The following is a 21,175-nucleotide window of genomic DNA, read 5'->3' on the forward strand; positions in this document are numbered from 1 at the left end:
TGAGCATGTTGCTGGTCAGCTGTCTCCACGTATCACAATCCTTTGTGGTGTGCCTGAAGTCTGCATTTCTTTGTGGTTTTTAAACCACGTATTGACAATGGTAAGGTTTTCCAATCTGCACCAGTCGACAAGTCTTACCCGACTTTCATTTTTGGTACCTAGTCTGTGGGGGCCAACAATATTTTAAACTCTCTCGTTATCAACCTTAGCATTGAAATTTCCAATTATTAAATAAATTTCATTGGATATACATCACGTTAAAAATGCCTGTTCCATATCTAAATAGAATGTCTCAGTAGTGATTCCGTCACTGTCTGATGTTGGGTCGTATATTTAAATAATAATTAATGTTAAATGGGTTTCCATTTAACTTTACTAAAATAACTCTCTCGGAGTGAGATTTTTCCTCTAGGGTTGGTTAAATGTACACATCTTAGGGTTAGTTGAAGGAATATTTGGGTTGTTTCCCTTAGCACGTGGAGCTTTAGGAAGGCCTCCCATAATACCAATATGAATATGATTATATATGACTAAATGACGATGACTTGACAAGTCATGAGGAGTCTGTGACCTGTCACTGTCAATAATTTATATTTATAGTTCGAGTTAGACCTACTCTTAGATAGGTACTTCCATCGCAGCCGCGATTCCCCCAGTCCCTCCCCTCGCTAGATCGTGTGCCCCAATTTCCCCATCAAGTTACATCAACTCTTTTTTCTAGGTCATGTTTGATATTCGTTTTGCGGTGTATTATAAAATTGTTTCCTAATTTTAAAAGTTCCGATGTTGAGGATTATTTCTACATAATTTTCTTTAAAATTAATAGATTCTATCTTGTGATGATTTCACAATGAAAATTTGTCAGTTTTTGTCGAAACGTAACTCAAAAACTACTCATCCGACAATAAAAATTTTAAAAATGACAGAATCATCGACTATTCCACTTTTCCATGAGCAGGCGACAATCTAAATAGAACACCGGCATGACGTCACAAAGAACCGGCAAACGCACCCTCTAAAACGCTTGAATTTGAGGCGCGCCGGAAGTTGATCTACGAGTAACCAAATTTAAACTCCCACTTCACTTTCTTCCTTTGTCTCGATTGCCGAAGTTGTGGATTGGTTTGGTTTTCATTTACATCATCTGTTGTTGACAGTTCAGTTGTATTGTTCAACGTGGAAATGTGATTTCAGCTTCATGACCAGTTATCGAACTTCATTCTATCTTTGAATTCGTTTCGGATTTGGTGAATATAAATACCTATATAATTGATATTATTTTTAAAAAGTGAATTGGTGTGGTGCTTGCCTCTGCCAGCTTACCACCCATCACCTGTTGTTTCTTTTAATTATTGATCTTAATTTTATTCATCTTCTTCTTTCTTTTTCTGTTTCCTCCTCCTTTCCTTTTGATTCTCTTTCTCTTCTTGCCTGCCCCCCCCCCCCCCCCACCACTACTTCTCCTCCTCCTCCTCCTTCTTCTTCTTCTTCTTCTTCTTCTTCAACTTCTCTTCCTCCTGCTTCTTTTTTTTTTTTTTTCTTCTTTCATGTTTAATGCTTTGCACACCATGTATTAGATATTTTTAGTAACTTCTTAGCGTCTTAGCCTTAGCAAATCATATTCAAGAATTGGATTTGCCCTTGCAGGGATTGTTTCTCACTTTCTTCTTAACTGTAACTGTAATTTAATCTATGTCTTTATTTTTATAAATTTTTAAGTCATTTAAGTCACCCTTTTTCTTCCCCCTCTTCATGTCTTGTTGGTTAATGTTGGCAGTCAGTTTTGAAAAACATGTTTTGCAGCATGTGCGAGACCTTGTCTGAAGGCTTCTGCCCAATTGAATTTAAAAAAAATACATAATAATAATTTAGCATTGAAAATAGCTCGCCCTTGCGGGAAATTACTGCTCTCTTTTTTGAAATAGTAACTTAGCAATTTGTTATTAAATTGATTATTTGAAACTGACCACCTTCAGTCACTATTCTCACATTGTTCATCATTCTTTTTAACTCAAGACATCATTATGGCTGATCAAGATCCTGCTTTGACTGCTTATATAAACAGTGAGCTGCTGCCACTGAAAAATGGCAATGTGATTTATATCTACCTTCGTCACGACAAAGACATTCCAGTAACTGCAAATTACATACATACACTTTTCATCAATCAAAGCTATGACTGCACATGTGATGCAATTGCTTTGAAAATAAGACGTTTGGTGAAGGAATATAAAGCAAAGAAAGAACGAAAGCGGGATTATCCTAAGTTACAGAGTCTCCTGGCATCCGAATTCAGTGTACCTGTGTCTGGTAGGAAAAGAAATGTTGTGGAGGGGGCTGCTATCGTGGATAGGGATAATGAGACTCAGGCTGTAAATCCACTGGAATTGAGAAATGATTGTGCAAAATGTCCTGGGGTGCGAGTGGAGAAACAAGGATTATTTAAAAAGCTCAAGGATACCTGCACCTCTCTTCGGAGACAGAGAAATATAATGTCCAAAACTTATAATGTAAAACGTGTGAATTACAAAATTCAAAGAAAAGACTTAATGATAGAAAAAAGGCAGACTGAGTTAAGAAGTTTGAGGAGAGACAAAAAGTTGTTGGAAAGGAGGGTGAAGGCTTTAGAGTTGGTGGGGGAAAGGACTTATTTTCTCAAGATGTTGGAAAAGGAGAAGAGAAGACGAGTTAATGCTGAAATAGCACTAAACAAAGCAAAGTTAAAATTAAAAAACCTGGAGGATTTGTTACAGAGTGAGCAAAATAGAATTCTGATTTTGGAAAGTGAATTAGAACAACCAACAAATGGAGACGACGATGTCGTCAATACTCACACAGGACGGTATTGTGACAACATGCGACTGGCAATTTATAAATGCTTGGTCAGCAATGTTCCTGTGGAGAAAGCTGGCGACCTGATTCTATTCATCTCCTCTGTTCTTCACGACCAACAGCTTTCCTGTGCTCCGGGACCCTCGACTGTTTGCCGCATGGCTCATTAGCTTGGTGTGCTGTCCGACCTCCAGACTGCAGAAGCCATGTTTTTATCGGACAACACTACACTTGCATGGGATGCCACCTCCATTGAGGGCACTCATGTGAATGAGGTCCACATTGTTACCTCACATAGGAAAACTATGTACCTGCAGGTTGGTCACTTGTCCGGTGGAACAACAGAGGACTATTTCAACCACATAGTCAACACCCTCAAGGGAATTGCTGCATCTTATGCTTCCTATACCGACCAGACAATGGAGGATGTCTTAAGTATATTTATGCCAGCATAACCTGTACCCTGACAGACAGAGCTGCCGTGAACCACTGCGTCAGTGCTGAGCTGAGTATGCTCCTAAACAAAGAACTGGTAGAGCTAAACTGCAACGTCCATCCACTCGACGGGTTAGCCTCAACCACAAGAAAAGCACTTGGTATTCGTGACAGAGCTAAAAATATACCAAGTAATGTATATGGCAAGGACTGTCGTGCAGCCAACTTCATTTATTGTTTTTCAAAACTTCGATACAAAGCAAGTTCTGGTGATCCTGCAGGATTTAAATTATTTTTGGACAGATCTGGACTCAGACAAGGCATTCTTCCTCGGTATGTAGGAAACCGGCTCCATGTTTTGTTCCACTCTGCAGGCATCATTTACAGCCTAAAGGAATCATTCACCACCTACCTGAAGAAGTATTGCACTGCAACCCAGATTCGCCTGTCCCTTCTCGGAGACCTGAGTAACAGTGATATAATGGTGCAGGTACAAGTTCTAGGTCTCTTTGGGAAAGTATTAACTGGACCCTGGATGCGCCTCTTCTACAAGAATCCAGAGCAGAAGAGACATTTGGAAATGGTGCCTTATATGAAGGGATGTTTGAATTATCTGCATGAGCTCTCTGCTGACCCTTCTAAATTGCTTGAAGACAGCGACGATGCCTTCGGAGTCCCCATTGCAGCTGACAACGTCTATCTAGCTCTGAAAAAGGACCCTGCTGCAGAATCCTTTCCTGACATAGTTAAATGTGTCTGTTCAGCCATGCTTGCCACTCTAAGGAGACAACTCGCTCCATACATCGACGGACGTTTTAGCCAACCAACACCTTCCATGCTGTCACAAACATCTTCGGCCCCTCTCAACAACATTGCCGCAGAGCGCATTTTAGGAATGTTTGACGCCTTGTCCCGAAAGGCCCCCAATGCAACTGTTGGCTTTGTTGACAGTAAGGTAAAGGCCGCAATGAATGGCACCCTCAAATATGTCATGGAGAAAGGTCAACTTGTTAAACAACAGATGCTGCAATACGCCATCAAGAGGGCCCCAGTAATAAGCAAAGAGAGGAAGGATAGGCACAAAGAAAACCTTTCTGCTGCTCAAGAACGACAAACATTGAAGGCGCAACAGAGAGACGCGACTGCCAGACGCAAAGTGGAGAAGGACGTTAAAGCTCTACTTATTAAGGAAGATCATGCTGGAATCCTTGAAAAAGTGGATGCAGGTTCACATAGTTTTGTATCCAGCTTATTGTCGGGCACAGTTCCTTCTTCCTCCTTTCTCCATGTCTGGGATGTTGATGGCGAGGATACTACATTTCGTGGCACCGTCTGTGGTTTTAAAGTCGTCCGGAAAATACGTTCTCTATTGATAGACTACGCAGCTGAAAAGGGAGGTGGCACCAGGTCTACAGTGACCCTAAGCGAGATAGTCACAGATACTATCATGGGTGATCTTGTTGTCATCAATGCAAGCATGGAGGATGAATATCGGGAAGATATGGAACTACAAAGATGATGCTCCAATCTTCAACTCATTAAGCCTTCTTCGGATTGTATAGAGGTGAGATAATGTGAGAAAGTGCTCATTTTGGCTCATTAATTTGTTAATAATTCTAGCTTATAAATCTCCAGATTATGTCAACTCAATATGTAGAGCTGTGCAACCGCAAAAAGTCTTCGAATTCTTTTTGTTTCTGTGTGTACATTTAGGGTCAATAACACTGAAAATGTGGGTGCCTAGGCCTAGTCAATGAAAATGATATTATTTTTCTTTTCATAGTATTTGTTACATCTGAATGTTTCATGCAATTCCAACAAACAGTTTGTTTTTTATGACCAAAGATGTTAACATTTCAGTCGACTCGGGGAAATGCCCATTTCCGCTCGTTTGTTTGTTCATAATTGGAGTTAGACGCTCAAAATTTAAGCTGTCGAATCAATGTGATGAACTTTATTCCATTTCTCAACCTTTTCAATGTCTTCTCTAACACTAACCGTTTCATGCAAATCAATCCACATCTTTTTGCTGTACAACAAAAAAAAATCTTTGAATTTTGAGGGGAAATCTTTGCCTTTTTTTAGTTTCCGCATGCACAGTTAGGTTCAATAACACTGAAATGTAGGCGCCTACTCAATGAAAATGATGTTATTATAGTTCTTTTCATGGTATTTATTACATCTGACAGTTTCATGCAATTCCGACAAACGGTTTGTTTTTTATGTCCAAAAATGTTAACATTTCGGTCATCGATTTGGGGAAATGCCCATTTCCGCGTGATAATTCATTCATAATTGGGATTAGACACTCAAAAGTTAAGCTGTTGAATTAATATGAAGAACTTTATTCCATTTCTCAACCTTTTCCATGTCTCCTGTAACAGTTTCGTGCAAATCAATCCACAACTTTTTACAGTACAACCAAAAGATCATCGAATTTTTTTGAAAATCTTTGAATTTTTATGTTTCCGCGTGTACATTCAGGGTCAATGACGTTGACAATATAGGTGCGTACTAATTAAAAATGATATTATTATATTTCTTTCCATAGTATTTGTTACATCTGAAAGTTTCATGCAATTCCGACGAATGGTTTGTTTTTTATGACATAAAATGTTACAATTTCGTCCATTTTCGGTCACGGATTTCGGTACTTAAATACAAGTATAAAGAAGGGGTAATTCACGACACATTTTTGGCCATAACTTTGCTTCTAGTAAAGCTAGAAGGATAATTTTTGCACCTTTGTGTTTGTTGTCTTAAGGGCTTTGCCATAAGATAAGTTTTGTTCTTATATTCAAACTTTGAATTTTTCATGAAAGTCCATATCTTAGACTTGACGCTGTACTGAATTAACTGTAATTTAATGCTAGATATGTTGTTAATGGCCCCGGCCGTGGTGGAGAGTTATTGAACTGGCCTTGGTATGCATTAATGCCAGAGAGTAGGTAAATATAAATGAACCAGAGACAGTGAAAATAATCTCGAAACTCGGGACTCAAAAACTCAACAGTCAACAGTGGGGGCCGAGGAGTGTGCTGGTGAGTGTGTGTGTGAGAGAGTGAGAGGGAGGGAGGGAGAGAGAGAGAGAGAGAGAGAGAGAGAGAGAGAGAGAGAGAGAGAGAGAGAGAGAGAAGAGAGAGAGAGAGAGCTGATGATTATATGAGACAGATCTCAGATGACAGAGTTGAGTTGAGTCCGTGGCTGTGACAGTGACTGTGAGGAGTGAGTGAGTTTGCGCTGTTTGAGAAACCCGACAATTCTATAAAGCAATTCCTACCTCAGTGTTCCTCCAAACACCACCTTTTATCATAATACGAGGCATCTTGAAAGTGGTGTAAAATTGACTGAGTTAAAATAAAAATCACCACAAAACCGGTGTAAATATTTAGGCAAACGTTCAGTCAGCGATGAAGGTAGTTGCCATTTATTTATACCGGAAACTGCAATTTGTTCGTCAAATCTTCTTCTAATGATTTATTCGTACTTTTAATGGAGATTTCCGATAACAAAACTCTCTCTCTCTCTCTCTCTCTCTCTCTCTCTCTCTCTCTCTCTCTCTCTCTTATATATATATATATATATATATATATATATATATATATATATATATATATATCTCCCTCTCTCTCTTTCTCTCTCTTTCCTTCCCTCTCTCTCTTTCACTATCGCTCTCTCCGTTCCGCCCCTCTCTCCTCTCCCCCTTTCGACATCAACGTAACCCCCCCCCCCCCCCCCCCCCCCCCCCCCTTTTTCCACCCAGTTCGTTCACCCCTTTTATCACGTATCAGTATAATATACTATTATTTCAATATGGTTTGGTCGTATTCTATATTTTGTCGGGGAACCAATTGCTGTTGATAATCAAATGGAATGAAATCGCCTTCGTATCCCCCCCCCCCCTCCCCTCAACAACCCCTTTTATTTCATTTGTTTACTTAGTTGACGGTTAGAAAGGCAAACAAAAATATACCAACTCAGCATTTCATTTGTTCCATTGACATATTTATATAAAAAGTGAAGGACAGTGCCTGTTTGGACTACCATACTTTTTGTGAACAACAACAATAAAAAAAAAGAAAAAGAAAAAAGAACGAATGAAGAGAGAAAGAGAGAGAGAGAGAGAGAGAGAGAGAGAGAGAGAGAGAGAGAGAGAGAGAGAGAGAGAGAGAGAGAGAGAGAGAGAGAGAGAGAGAGAGAGAGAGAGAGAAAATCGTGCGTTTTGTTAATACCCCTAGATTCGTTCACCTCTCCGTGCAAATGTTTCTACGAAATCATTCGATCCCATTAAATGAAAACCTGTATTTATTGCTATAGATAGTATGCAGATGACGTCACTCAGGCCTTTGTTATTGTTTCTGCCATCCGCGTTTGTGAGTTGTTCTCACTAAACTGTATTAACAAGACTATAAAAGTTCATGGTTACACAGAGTTTGTGTGTTGGTCCGTTATACTTCTGGATGGCAATGTTGTGAACTCCTTGGCCAAGCGCATTCTATCTATAGACGTCACTCTTCTCTTTATTTTTATTTGCTACTAGCACAGAAATCTGATAGTGCCAGCCAGATAGTCTATTTCTTATCAGCCTCGGCACCGTAGAGTGACATTCTATATTATTATTATTTAGTTTGTGTGTCTCACGCAAATCCAGCGCGTAGATGTAATAATAACAAGATGTGTTCTTGTTTTGCCAGCCAAAAGTATTGAACATTTTACCGAAGTGCTTTTCAGGGGTGTGCAGTGTGCAATGGTTTTGTTGTTCTTTTTCGTTTTCTTTTATGAACGAGTTCATTAGTTGTATTCGATTTTGTTGTTTTTCATTTAAATCACTGGTGAACAGCATAACAGTAACAGTCGTGGAACAAATAATCTGATTAATAATATTTTTACAGTCTCATTTGAAGAAAGAGCATCCGTGTCGTTTATTTTATTTCTTTTTCTTTGGAACTAAAGGTAGGTTTACGATTTATATTTTTTTTAACAAAACAAAAAACAAACTATTATCATCGAACTCTTGTAACTCTCTTTATCGGAGCAGCGCATAGTTGAGTGTTTGGAAAAGGCTCTTTAGTCACGTTCTCTCATCGTACGCAAGTGTAAAAAGAATACCTGACCATTAAGAGCTTTGTCTCTGTCCGAAAAACAAACAAACCCCATTGTACTATCGCCTAACATGCGTCATGTCTCGTCCTACATGTTAAGTGCTGCTGTTGGTTATTAACAGCTTTTTTTCGTGGATCCATAGAATGCGCATCAGTCTAGTATTAATAGTGGTGTAGTTGTGGTGGTTGTGGCGATACACATTCTACAGATCGGTACTACCACTATTACCACCACCCCCACCACCACCATTACTACTACTAAAATGATAATATGGATATAACGTAATGTGCAAAATTGTCACAACGAGGAGTAAAAAAAAAAAGTTTAGATTTTGTGCTATTCACATTATTTTTTTAAAAAAAAGAGCTTTATATAGCGCAATATCCACTAGATGTATTCAAAGCGCTTTACAAGGGTTCCCTGGTCAACAGCAACATTTAGCATGTAGGGCGGGACATGACGCCTGTTAGGCGATATTACAATTTTTCGGACAAAGACAATGCTGTTAACGGCCAAGTACTCATTTTACACCCGAGTACGGTGAGAGAATGTGAGTAAAGAGCTTTTTCCAGGGACTCAACTATGCACCGAGTGCGAGGCTCGAACCCAGGACCTTCCGATCTGAAAGCGAGTGTCATACCACTAGACCACAAAGCCGCACATTACATTCAAAACGCCCTACAGTGAGCATAATTCAAGAATAGCGAACATGTTCCGTACTCGGTGGGTGACCAGTGGTATTTCATGACATGACTTGTGAGAACTTTACGAGTTCTTTTGCTCAACAATTTGTTGGGCGTTATGTCTTTGTAAAAGGTATTTCACACAACTTTCCTCGTCCTGTCGGGGACGGGAGTAAAAGTTCAGAGGATCCCTCTTTTTGACAGCATTGTCTTTGTCCAAAAAATATGTTTACGCAGCACCTAACGAGCTGATTATGTTATCCAATATATCATATTATGTGCTTTGTCCACCGGGGAAAAGATAGATTCTGAGTCCGTTTTCAACGCTGTGAAGTACTTTGTAAATAATTCTATTGTTAGATACACTATTTGAAACAATCCAAATTTATTTGCAAATCTACGCCAATGGTTGTTACTTTGTTATGATTATTTTCTCTATGGAAATGAGAATCAAAACCCCATTAAACTGTAAGCAGTTTGATGTTTGAGTCATATTTTATTAAAAACATCGAAAAGATCAAAGGAATTCGGCCTTGTGAGAGAACTGTTTGGTCTATATCTATCATATTCAAAATTCGTAACGTCGCTTAAAATATAAGCCCGCATGCAAAAGATCACGGCCCCACATTTCCTAACTTTGGAAGAATTTGCGATATTCTGTGCGCACGGGATTTGGGACGGACTTTGATTTCTCACCTGTATTTTATCAGTTTGATCTTGTTAAACACACACACAAACACACACACACACACACACACACACACACACAAACGCACACAAACGCACATACATATACACATACATACACATACATATACACATACATACATACATACATACATGCATACATACATGCATACATGCATACATGCATACATGCATACATGCATACATGCATACATACATACATACATACATACATACATACATACATACATACATACATGCATACATGCATGCATGCAAAAAAAGAAACAAACAAACAATAAAGCAGACATGTTATTATAGATAGAATGCGCTTGGCCAAGGAGTTCACAACATTGCCATCCGGAAGTATAACGGACCAACACACAAACTCTGTGTAACCATGAACTTTTATAGTTAGTATGCAGATGACGTCACTCAGGCCTTTGTTATTGTTTTTGCCATCCGCGTTTGTGAGTTGTTCTCACTAAACTGTATTAACCAGACTATAAAAGTTCATGATTACACAGAGTTTGTGTGTTGGTCCGTTATACTTCCGGATGGCAATGTTGTGAACTCCTTGGCCAAGCGCATTCTATCTATAATATGCGCTTGGCCAAGGAGTTCACAACATTGCCATCCGGAAGTATAACGGACCAACACACAAACTCTGTGTAACCATGAACTTTCATAGTCTGGTTAATACAGTTTAGTGAGAACAACTCACAAACGCGGATGGCAAAAACAATAACAAAGGCCTGAGTGACGCCATCTGCATACTATCTATAGTCTGGTTAATACAGTTTAGTGAGAACAACTCACAAACGCGGATGGCAAAAACAATAACAAAGGCCTGAGTGACGTCATCTGCATACTATCTATATATTTAACAAGACCCACAGTCAACTTAAGTACTTGGCTATCACGTGAAGCAATGAGCTCCAGAGATCTTGAGCATTACTCACAATTTTAACATAGTAGTAGTATTTAGCCTCGCAGTCCGAATGACGCTTGCTGACAATGGGCATGATCTATATTAACTTTCCATGTGCTCGAGGTCATTGGTCACATTGCAAAATGTGCTCAAAATGACCCACATAGTGAAAAGTGTTCACAGCTTTTTAAATATATAGATAGAATGCGCTTGGCCAAGGAGTTCACAACATTGCCATCCGGAAGTATAAAGGACCAACACACAAACACTGTGTAACCATGAACGTTTATAGTCAGGTTAATACAGTTTAGTGAGAACAACTCACAAACGCGGATGGCAAAAACAATAACAAAGGCCTGAGTGGCGTCATCTGCATACTATCTATAACATCACAATTGGTCATTTTGCCCAGCTTAACACATCAGTATGTTTACGACTTTCATATACAAAGCAGCGTGTTTACATTTCTTAAGAAATATCCAATTGTTGGACAGCAACTGGGGTTGTTCTTTATATTTTTCGAGTTATGCCGTTCGTCTATTTCTTGTTCCAAGTGACAAATAGGTCAGTTCAACAGTTTGTGAGTATTTATCACAATATTTTGACACACATATGAAGTAATTGATTCGCAAAACCTGATATTTTGTTTCAATCGTCTGTGTTGGAATTGTGGCTGATGCTCAGGATCTATTGGCTGTTTGCTTTGGATGTTAGGCAAATACTTAAGGTGGCTAATAGATGTCGGTTCACTGTTATCGACTGATTTTTAATTTTCGAGTCAAAAATATAACCACTGAAATATTTATTTGATCAGTTTTAATAAATATACGATAAATGACGTAATTTTAAAATTTGCACTGTATGTCAATTGAATAACCCGAGACTGATACAACAAAATAATTGTGTAAAAATTTCCGCAAGAGGCCGCATGACCATTAGGTGGGAACGTCAATTCTCATCCCATCCTCTTTAACCAACCGTAAGCTATTAAGGTTACATAATATAGGGTTTTTTGGTTACGATTTTTTCGGTTCCATAACCGAGACGCATTGTAACACAACCCACTCCAAATCTCGACTTGAAAGAATTCTATTTCATTTAATTTTGAAACCGATGTTTAAATATTTGGAATACCTATGGCTAATTCTGTTTCCCCTGTTTTATTCTCGCAGGCATTTTTGACCTCGACAACGATGGAGTCTGAGCCTTTGATGAAACCATTTCCAAGACCTTCATCTCGTCAAAGAGAGAGCGATGGAAGTTTGGGAGACTCAGAAAATTCTCACAGTGTCGGAAGTACAAAATTAAATTTTCTCCAGCTCTCTGCGAGGAAAAAGATAATCATGATCTCCTGCTCCTTGGTGGAGTTTTACTCAGGCTGTTCATTTTCCATTATGGCTCCATTTTACCCCAAGGAAGCGGAGCGCAAAGGAATGGATCCTACAACTATAGGATTTATCTTTAGTTTATTTGAATTAGTGATATTTCTTTCATCCCCGGTGCTGGGAAATCATTTGACGAGAATTGGATCAAAGTTTGTCTTCCTGTCCGGGATCTTCGTTGGGGGCATTTGCACAATTTTGTTTGGGATTTTGAGCATTTGCCCACCAGATGTACCATTTATTGTTTTAAGCTTTGCGACTCGTTCTTTCCAAGCTCTTGGGTTTTCCAGCTACGTAACTGCATCTTTCGCTATCGCATCTAGTGAGTTTCCAAACCATGTCTCTTTAGTGTTTGGTATTCTACAAACATCTATCAGTGCCGGCCTGATGACTGGACCTCTCATTGGAGGTTTTCTTTATGAAGCTGGAGGATTTGGTCTACCGTTCTACGTCACTGGAACAGCCGTGGTTTTGAATGGTTTATTTGTGTGGTGTTTTCTACCAAACCCAAATGACATTTCGAAAGCAGAGCGTAAAAGATCCGTATTTTCTATCATACTCAATCCAATGGTATCCATCCCGATGTTCAGTATCAGCGCCACTTCTCTTGGAGTTACTTTTCTAGAACCGTCGCTAGCGAAACATCTAGAACCTTTCGGATTACCTATTACTGTGGTCAGTGTTTTCTTTGTGATCTCTCCATTGGTAAATTCAATATCTTCACCTTTGTGGGGTTACTTATTGGATGCAAACGATATTAAAGGCCCAATACTTGTTTTCAGTCATCTTATCTACTGTGTTGGATTTCTATTGATCGGACCAAGCCCTCTACTTTATTTTCTACCGTTTAAAATTTGGATAATCATAGTTGGCCTTTTTGTTGTTGGTTTGACTTTTGCCAGCATCTTAATCACGAGTATGAAATGCATGGTTGTAGGTGCCCTAGAACAAGGATTTGAAAATAATATTGACACGTATGGAATTGTCGCTGGAATCTTCAACAGCATGTACACCCTGGGAGGGTTTATCGGCCCAATGCTAGGGGGAATTCTCAGTCAAAAATTTGGGTCTTCTTGTGGATATACTGTCGTGGGTATAATTGCATTGTTCATGGCAGCAATAACGGGTTGTTTGTTTTTAGTCCGTAAGAATAGACATCAATAACGTTGACGTTTAATCTTTATTGATGCATTGATGTAGTACTTAAGATGAGAGACTAAGAGGAGTAAAAGTTGTTAATGATAATGATGAGGATGATGATGATAATGATGATGATGATGATGATGATGATGATGTGGATGATGTGGATGATGTGGATGATGTGGATGATGATGATGATGATGATGATGATGATGATGATGATGACGATGACGATGACGATGATGAAGATGATGGTTATGCTGATGAATGTGATGGTGGTGGTGATGGTGATAGTGATTTTGAGATGTTTGATGATGATGATGATGATGATGATGATAACATCGCCTTTTCCTGCTCCCACACGTTTTAAATGCTCTACAAATTAGCAATAACTAAAAGCTAAGAAGATAACACACCTTTATTGTTTGTTTTTTATTTTCTGCATCGTTGTTTTCAAAAAAAATCAAATATAATGAGAAATGGCCTTAACGCATCATTTTATCATCATAATATTGCTGTAGAAATTGTTTTTTGACTAATAATGTTTCAACATGTACTGCTGGTTTACAAATAAAAAAGTAAATTGTTTTTTGACTAATAATGTTTCAACATGTACTGCTGGTTTACAAATAAGAAATTGTTTTTTGACTAATAATGTTTCAACATGTACTGCTGGTTTACAAATAAGAAATTGTTTTTTGACTAATAATGTTTCAACATGTACTGCTGGTTTACAAATAAGAAATTGTTTTTTGACTAATAATGTTTCAACATGTACTGCTGGTTTACAAATAAGAAATTGTTTTTTGACTAATAATGTTTCAACATGTACTGCTGGTTTACAAATAAGAAATTGTTTTTTGACTAATAATGTTTCAACATGTACTGCTGGTTTACAAATAAGAAATTGTTTTTTGACTAATAATGTTTCAACATGTACTGCTGGTTTACAAATAAGAAATTGTTTTTTGACTAATAATGTTTCAACATGTACTGCTGGTTTACAAATAAGAAATTGTTTTTTGACTAATAATGTTTCAACATGTACTGCTGGTTTACAAATAAGAAATTGTTTTTTGACTAATAATGTTTCAACATGTACTGCTGGTTTACAAATAAGAAATTGTTTTTTGACTAATAATGTTTCAACATGTACTGCTGGTTTACAAATAAAAAAGTAAATTACTTGTATTCATTTTGTAACTTGATAAAGACATTCAACACCCTTTTAGGCATGGACGGTTAAGTCTTCTCTCCATCCATAACATTCAACACCCTTTTAGGCATGGACGGTTAAGTCTTCTCTCCATCCATAACATTCAACACCCTTTTAGGCATGGACGGTAAGTCTTCTCTCCATCCATAACATTCAACACCCTTTTAGGCATGGACGGTTAAGTCTTCTCTCCATCCATAACATTCAACACCCTTTTAGGCATGGACGGTTAAGTCTTCTCTCCATCCATAACATTCAACACCCTTTTAGGCATGGACGGTTGTCTTCTCTCCATCCATAACATTCAACACCCTTTTAGGCATGGACGGTTAAGTCTTCTCTCCATCCATAACATTCAACACCCTTTTAGGCATGGACGGTTAAGTCTTCTCTCCATCCATAACATTCAACACCCTTTTAGGCATGGACGGTTAAGTCTTCTCTCCATCCATAACATTCAACACCCTTTTAGGCATGGACGGTTAAGTCTTCTCTCCATCCATAAACTTTGTTGTCACCTTACACGTGGCTTTTGTCTTTATCCAGGCAAGGATTCTTCGCCAAAAGGAAGAAGATCAATGTACGAGTTTTGGGTGATGGTTTCATGATTGGGATATTGACAAGGTTCTGGGTGGGGTTCCTGACCTCCCATAGTGGGCAGGGAGGTACTTTGTCTTCTATCCCCCTATATCTGTTTTCCAACTTGCTTTCCGTTTTTGTCTTGGAATGAGATTACTTGGTTTTGTCCTGGCCATGGCTGAGAGGGAAACAGTCAAATGTCTAGTTAGTTTTGGAAGATATTTTTTTCCTTATAAATCATCTCTCTGTTATGCGCGGTTTTGTTTTGTTTACATGTTATATTTGATTTGTAAACATTTGAGTGTGTTCCTCTTAGTGGGGAGCTGTGCTTTACGTCAGGATAAGACTTTTAGGTGATATCAAACTAAGTACTTTGATGGTATGCTCTTGAAATCTACATCCGTTTCCTATTTGAATCAATTCCCCTTTGTCTTACCATTTCTTGGTTGCTTTAACTGCAATTCTAGAATTTTTTACTATCCCATTTTCTTCCTTTTTACTGGCACTGATATGACCTTAATGTGTTGCAAGCGCCGTAAAACCCTGAAAAATAAATATCTCTCTGTACTGTCAGTGATTTTATTTGTTTTTAATAGATAATGATTTGTAAACATTTGAGTGTATTCCTCTAAAAGGGATCCTGTACGTATGTCGGGGCGAGAATCTTTCTTATTTTTTTTCTTGGGTGCTTTTACTTGTAGTTCTATAACTTTTTAACTATTTTCCTCCTCTGTAATCGTATGACCTAAATGTGTTGCAAGCACCGTAAAATCCTTAAAACAAAAACAAAGCAAGTTTTAAGTCTTTATGTTTGCTACATATGTAACCATCACAGGATCTCCCTTTTGGTGGCGATCTTCTAGCGGTGTCAGTGTGGTATCTTTAATTGGTTCAGATTGTTTATATAAAACTATTGCTTTCTTATCTATTTAACTATTGAACTAGTACCGCTTTGTCGTATATTTTCTCTGCTACTTTCCTGGGCGGGGTTCCTGACCGTCCACATAATGTCTTATATCCCCCTATATCTGTTTTCCAACACGCTTTCTGTCTTTGTCTTGAAATGAGATTACTTGGTTTTGTCCTGGCACTGACCGGATACCTTGGCCGGGAGGGAAGCAGTCAAACGTATAGTTAATAGTTTTGGGAGATGATGTTTTTTTTGTCTTGTAAATCCTCTTTCTGTTGTGCACTGTATTATTTTTTTGGTTTTAAACACACACACGCACACACACACACACACACACACACACACACATATATATATATATATATATATATATATATATATATATAAAATGAAATAAAATTCCCCCTATTCATCCCATAGGGGAAATTTGTCTCCAGGGTCTATTCCAAGGGATGACTGAAATAACCCAGGCGTTAGCCGGTACGAAGCAAAGACCTTGCCGCTAAGCCACATGTGAGTGTGTTCCTCTTAGTGAGGACCTGTGCTTGTGTCAGAATGAGACATTTAGGTGTCCTCAAACTAGTAGACTGATAGTGTGCTCTTTGAATCTACATGTCCCCTATTTGAGCAATTCCCCTTTGTCTTACTTAATCTTGGGTACTTTAATTGTAATTCTAGAAGTTTTAACTATCCCATTTTCTTCCTTTTTACTGGCGCTGATATGACCTTAATGTGTTGCAAGTGCCGCAAAACCCTTAAAAACAAAATTAAAACAATCTCTTCTGCATTGGGGGGGGGGGGGGGGGGGGGGGGGGCGGTATTTTTTTCCTTGTAAATCATCTCTCAGTTATGTATTGTTATATTTGTTATTTTGAATGTTTATTGTAAACATTTGAGTGTATTCCTCTTAGTTGGATCCTGTACTGGTGTCCAGATGGGACTTTTAGGTGATTTCAAAGTATATTGATGGTGTGCTCTTGGAATCTTCATCTGACCCCTATTTGTTCACAGTTTCCCTTTGTCTTACTTTTTCTTGTGTGCATTAATTGTAATTCTAGAATGTGTATATCCCATTTTCTTCCTGTTTACTGGCACTGATAAAACCTCAATGTGTTGCAAGCGCCGTAAAACCCTTAAAAACAATAAAACACTCCTTAGTGGGGACCTGTGCTTGTGTCAGGATGAGACATTTTGGTGATCTCAAACTAAGTACACGGAGAGTGTGCTCTTGGAATCTACACCTGTTCCCTATTTGAACTAATTCCCCTTTGTCTTACCTTTTCTTGGGTGCTTTAATTGTAATTCTGGAACTTTTTACCATCCCATTTTCCTCCTTTTTACTGGCGCTAATATGACTTAAATGTGTTGCAAGTGCCGTAAAACCATAAAAAATCCAAAAAAAAAAAAACCCCAAATAATCTTCAAAGTGACTCAAGCGCTATAACACCCATGACAAAATCAAAACATGGATCGGTTCATTTATATAAAGTAAACATTTTCTGACAAAAATATAAAAAGGAGTTTTGTCAGTGCAAGTTGTTAAGCAGCCTTATAATGAATACATATGTGTAAATAACATGGCATTAGGACACCTGTACCAATTGATCTGCACTACAATCACAAAATACATTTTTATCTTTTGCCAGTTATATTTTACGTCATATATTGATATATGTAAGATTGTCGTCAGCTTATAAAAAGATTGATTTAAAGAGGTCCCAGATTTTAGACTTCGTCACAAGGCTGGGGTCATCTTGCCCTATCAATTTATGACGCGTGACATTTTTCTAGCCAAAAAACCCCCAAGAGTTTTGAATGTGTTTGGCAAGAGGCATGCATATAATTTGCTACAAAAGATATGAAGATACATAATATATAAAACATGGTCTTATATTTGGTAGACATAACTAATTTATATCTGAAACTGAATAGTGATTTGTACAATTCTACATGTTCTATACTATTATAGGTATTGGCATTTGTAAATGGCTTTGGCAGGTTAAAGTGGACACTGTGCTATTTAAAAATTAAAAAAAAAAATTATAATTCCCTTTATTCATCCCATAGGGGAAATTTGTCTCTCGGGTCTATTCCAAGAGAAGACTGGATAACCCGGCGTCAGCAGCAGTGCAGCGCCGCAAATTGAGCTAGGACAGCAGCCTCTTATGGTTCTCACACTACTATGTTATGACGATCGACCCAATCAGCAAAGTCCGGTCCGCATTCGCGCACCGTCGCGAACCCGCCCGGTAGCATTGTCACAACACAGCGTTCGACAAGGTGCTCTGCTGTTTCGGGTTCTTGCCCACATAGAGTACATGTTGGACAGGTGGAAAGTCCCAACTGTTGAAGCGCACTTGCTATGAGGCAGCTCCTGGACCGAAGCTGATTCGCAGCCACCCAGTGGGGGGTGAGCTAGGGCGAGGTGACTTGCTCAAGGCCACACAGAGCAACGGCGTGTGATCGAACTCGGTACCTTTCGGGTACGAAGCAAAGACCGTACCGCTGAGCCACGCTGCGCCCCCCCCCCCCCCACTATTTTATATCGTTTTTTTTTTCTTCTTTTATTTTGGGTTGGTATATAATAAGCGGGAAAAGCCTTCAAATTTATTCAGGAGGCAATTTGTATCAATGGAAATACCAATGTCATCGGTAACAGAGACGTGATTTAATTTCATAATGTCACAGAATAAAATTCGAATTCATAACGATGGAGAAAGCTGTGCTTACGAACTGGAAAACGTAATTATTTCAGCTGATTGGACATCCAGGCAGAAGATGGTTATCACACCAAAACGTGAACGATATAGAATACATTGTGAGTTTTAGAAATAGGAGCTCCATTCATAATATAACAACTGGGTGGGGTTCCTACCTCCCATAGCGGGCAGGGATGTACTTGCTATGTCTTCTATCCCCTCTTATCTGTTTTTAATTGCTTTCTGTCTTTGTCTTGGAATGAGATTGCTTGCTTTTGTCCTGACTTTGGTCGGAGTCCTTGGCTGAGAGGGAAACCGTCGAATGTATAGTTATAGTTTTGGGAGATGATATTTTTTTCCCTTGTAAATCATCTCTCTGTTATGCATTGTATTATGTTTAGTTTACATATTATATTATATGATTTGTAAACATTTGAGTGTATTCCTCTTAGTTGGGACCTGTGCTTGTGTCTGGATGAGACTTTTAGGTGATCTCAGACTAAGCACTTTGATAGTGTGCTCTTGGAATCTACATCTGTTCCCTATTTGAACCAAGTCCCCTTTGTCTTACCTTTTCTTTTGTGCTTTAATTCTAATTCTAGAACTTTTTACGATCCCATTTTCTTCCTTTTCACTGGCGCTGATATGACCTTAATGTGTTGCAAGCGTCGTAAAACCCTTAAAAACAAAAACAAAAAAAAAACAAACATAATATAACAAATTGACCCTTGGAGGGGGGATGGGTGGAGGGGGGGGGGGGGGCTTGATAACACTATTTGCAATCACGCGGAATTAGTTTAAAATCTTAGTTGATAGGGAGTTAAAGTTTCTGAGATTTAAGTGTGATTAATATATTTTATTTCATTTTACTAAAATTTTAAAAAATGATTTGATTAATTTCTTAATTCAATTTTAATTATTTATTTATCTATTTATTTATTTATTTATTTATCCATTCATTTATTTGTTTGTTTATTTATTATTTATCTTTTAAACTATAAATTGTCATGCGGGTATAATTGTTTCCATTACTTTCATAATTTTGTAGACTGATTTGTACATGTTAAGTAAAATGCATGGCATCTGAAACAATCTCAAATCATGATGATTTCTCAGAGATTTATGTATGATAATTATCGTTAAAGATTTCATGATTATTGTTGTCATTAATATTTCATTGTACTGTGAACTTTATACATGATGATTTATTTATAATTCACTCGATCATGACCAATTTTCAATTACCAGTATTCTATCCTAGTATTTTTCGATTTTACATTGCCGTATTGATACATTTCCTGACATTCAAGGTTGTGCAAAACTGTCTGTGAATGATGCAATGCAAGCGATATAGAGATTCTGTAATTTTAAACTATTGTATAAGGCATTTAAAGGATACTTCCTATATTAAGCCTCTTAAGAAAGGAAATTTCTAATGGTGGATATTTTCTTAAGATTATAATTTGTAAGAGTTTACAGAGGTTGTCTACTTGCATTGTCATAAAAAAAATCATGTACCGGGAATATCCCGAGATTTCTAACGCCAGTTGAGGGCTGAATTGGACATCATTTATGTTCACACTTAAATGTTCCATCAAGCCGTTTCCGCTTTTAGTTCTAGATCTAGTGCTTAGCACAACTTCTGTCTTTTCACCACTCAATTTCAACTTATTCGTTTCCATCAAACATTTTACTTCTGCAATGTAGTTCTAGACAGACGCCATCAATGAAGGAATATTGGCTGGAACAATAAATTTGTATAGCTGAGTATCGTCGGCATATAAGTGATAGGAAATTTCATTTCTTACAAAATTGTAAGTTATAATTTTGGGGGACGATATTTTTTCGTTGTAAATCGTCTCTCTGTTATGTACTGTTACATATATTTTTGGGAGGCGGGGAGGTTGAAATATAGAATGATTTGTAAAGATTTGAATGTATTCCTCTTAGTGGAGACCCGGGGTTGTGTCTGGATGAGATTTTTAGGGAATCTCAGACCAAGTACCCTGATAGTGTGGAATCTACATCTGTTCCCTTTTCGAACCCGTCCCCTTTGTTTTACGTTTTCTTGGGTACTTTCAATTGTAGATCTATAACCTTTTTCGACCATAGGGAATGAGATTAGCGGAAGATAGCGCCCCTTGATTGGACGTCACCTTACAGAGAGACCGTCAAAATGGTTTTGCGCATGCGTCTCTCTCGTCCTCGCTTTTGGTGAAGTGTCTCATGCCGCTTTCACCGGAAGCGAGGACGAGAGACTCATGCGAACAACGAACATGACGTTCTCTCTCTAATAACTTTTCAGCCGGTGACGCCAATCAAGGAACGCTACTCTTCTGCTAATCTCATTCCCTATCCCATTTTCTTCCTCTATACTGGCGCTGATATGATCTAAATGTGTCGAAAGTGCCGTGAGCCCTTGAAAACAAAAACAAACTCCATGACAAAAGACCTTTTCATATTTTAGCCAAACGACTTATTTACTCGTTAATAAAAATAAACAATGACTCCCAACCTACGTACACGTATTAGCAGGACTGATAACGAACACAATTATGAGCTTGATTAAACATTGTTA

At 38.1% G+C, this 21,175-nt stretch overlaps 2 protein-coding genes across 5 annotated transcripts in view; one reads left to right on the top strand and one right to left on the bottom strand.

Moving 5' to 3' along the window:
* The window catches only part of LOC144969025 (cell division cycle 5-like protein), a 24,254-nt gene extending 17,508 nt beyond the window's left edge, over positions 1–6,746 (bottom strand). Inside the window, exon 1 of the mRNA XM_078907983.1 lies at positions 6,548–6,746. Within this exon, the coding sequence (XP_078764109.1) occupies positions 6,548–6,592 (45 nt within the window). The 5' untranslated portion in view covers positions 6,593–6,746. The remainder of the gene's footprint in view (positions 1–6,547) is intronic.
* Positions 1,159–14,382, top strand: LOC144969026 (MFS-type transporter SLC18B1-like). Of its 4 annotated transcripts, none has more exons than XM_078907986.1 (2): positions 1,159–1,247; positions 11,844–13,356. In XM_078907986.1, exon 2 carries the CDS (start codon positions 11,865–11,867, stop codon positions 13,215–13,217), a length of 1,353 nt encoding a protein of 450 aa, XP_078764112.1. In that variant the 5' UTR covers positions 1,159–1,247; positions 11,844–11,864; the 3' UTR covers positions 13,218–13,356. The 4 variants fall into 4 exon arrangements, with proteins under 4 accessions (XP_078764112.1, XP_078764110.1, XP_078764114.1 ...); XM_078907984.1 differs by lacking the exon at positions 1,159–1,247 and adding an exon at positions 3,076–4,831 and having other exon boundaries at positions 11,844–11,922; XM_078907988.1 differs by lacking the exon at positions 1,159–1,247 and adding an exon at positions 4,760–4,831.
* The last annotated feature ends 6,793 nt before the right edge of the window (positions 14,383–21,175 follow it).

This window comes from Berghia stephanieae, chromosome 3 (assembly GCF_034508935.2).
Source record: "Berghia stephanieae isolate SIO BIC M18660-M18661 chromosome 3, UCSD_Bste_1.3, whole genome shotgun sequence".
In the NCBI taxonomy this organism is placed as follows: domain Eukaryota; kingdom Metazoa; phylum Mollusca; class Gastropoda; order Nudibranchia; family Aeolidiidae; genus Berghia; species Berghia stephanieae.

Bases quoted from the DNA above. Each gene is read 5' to 3' on its own strand.
- LOC144969026 (XM_078907984.1), top strand. From the start codon at position 3,344: ATGCTCCTAAACAAAGAACTGGTAGAGCTAAACTGCAACGTCCATCCA.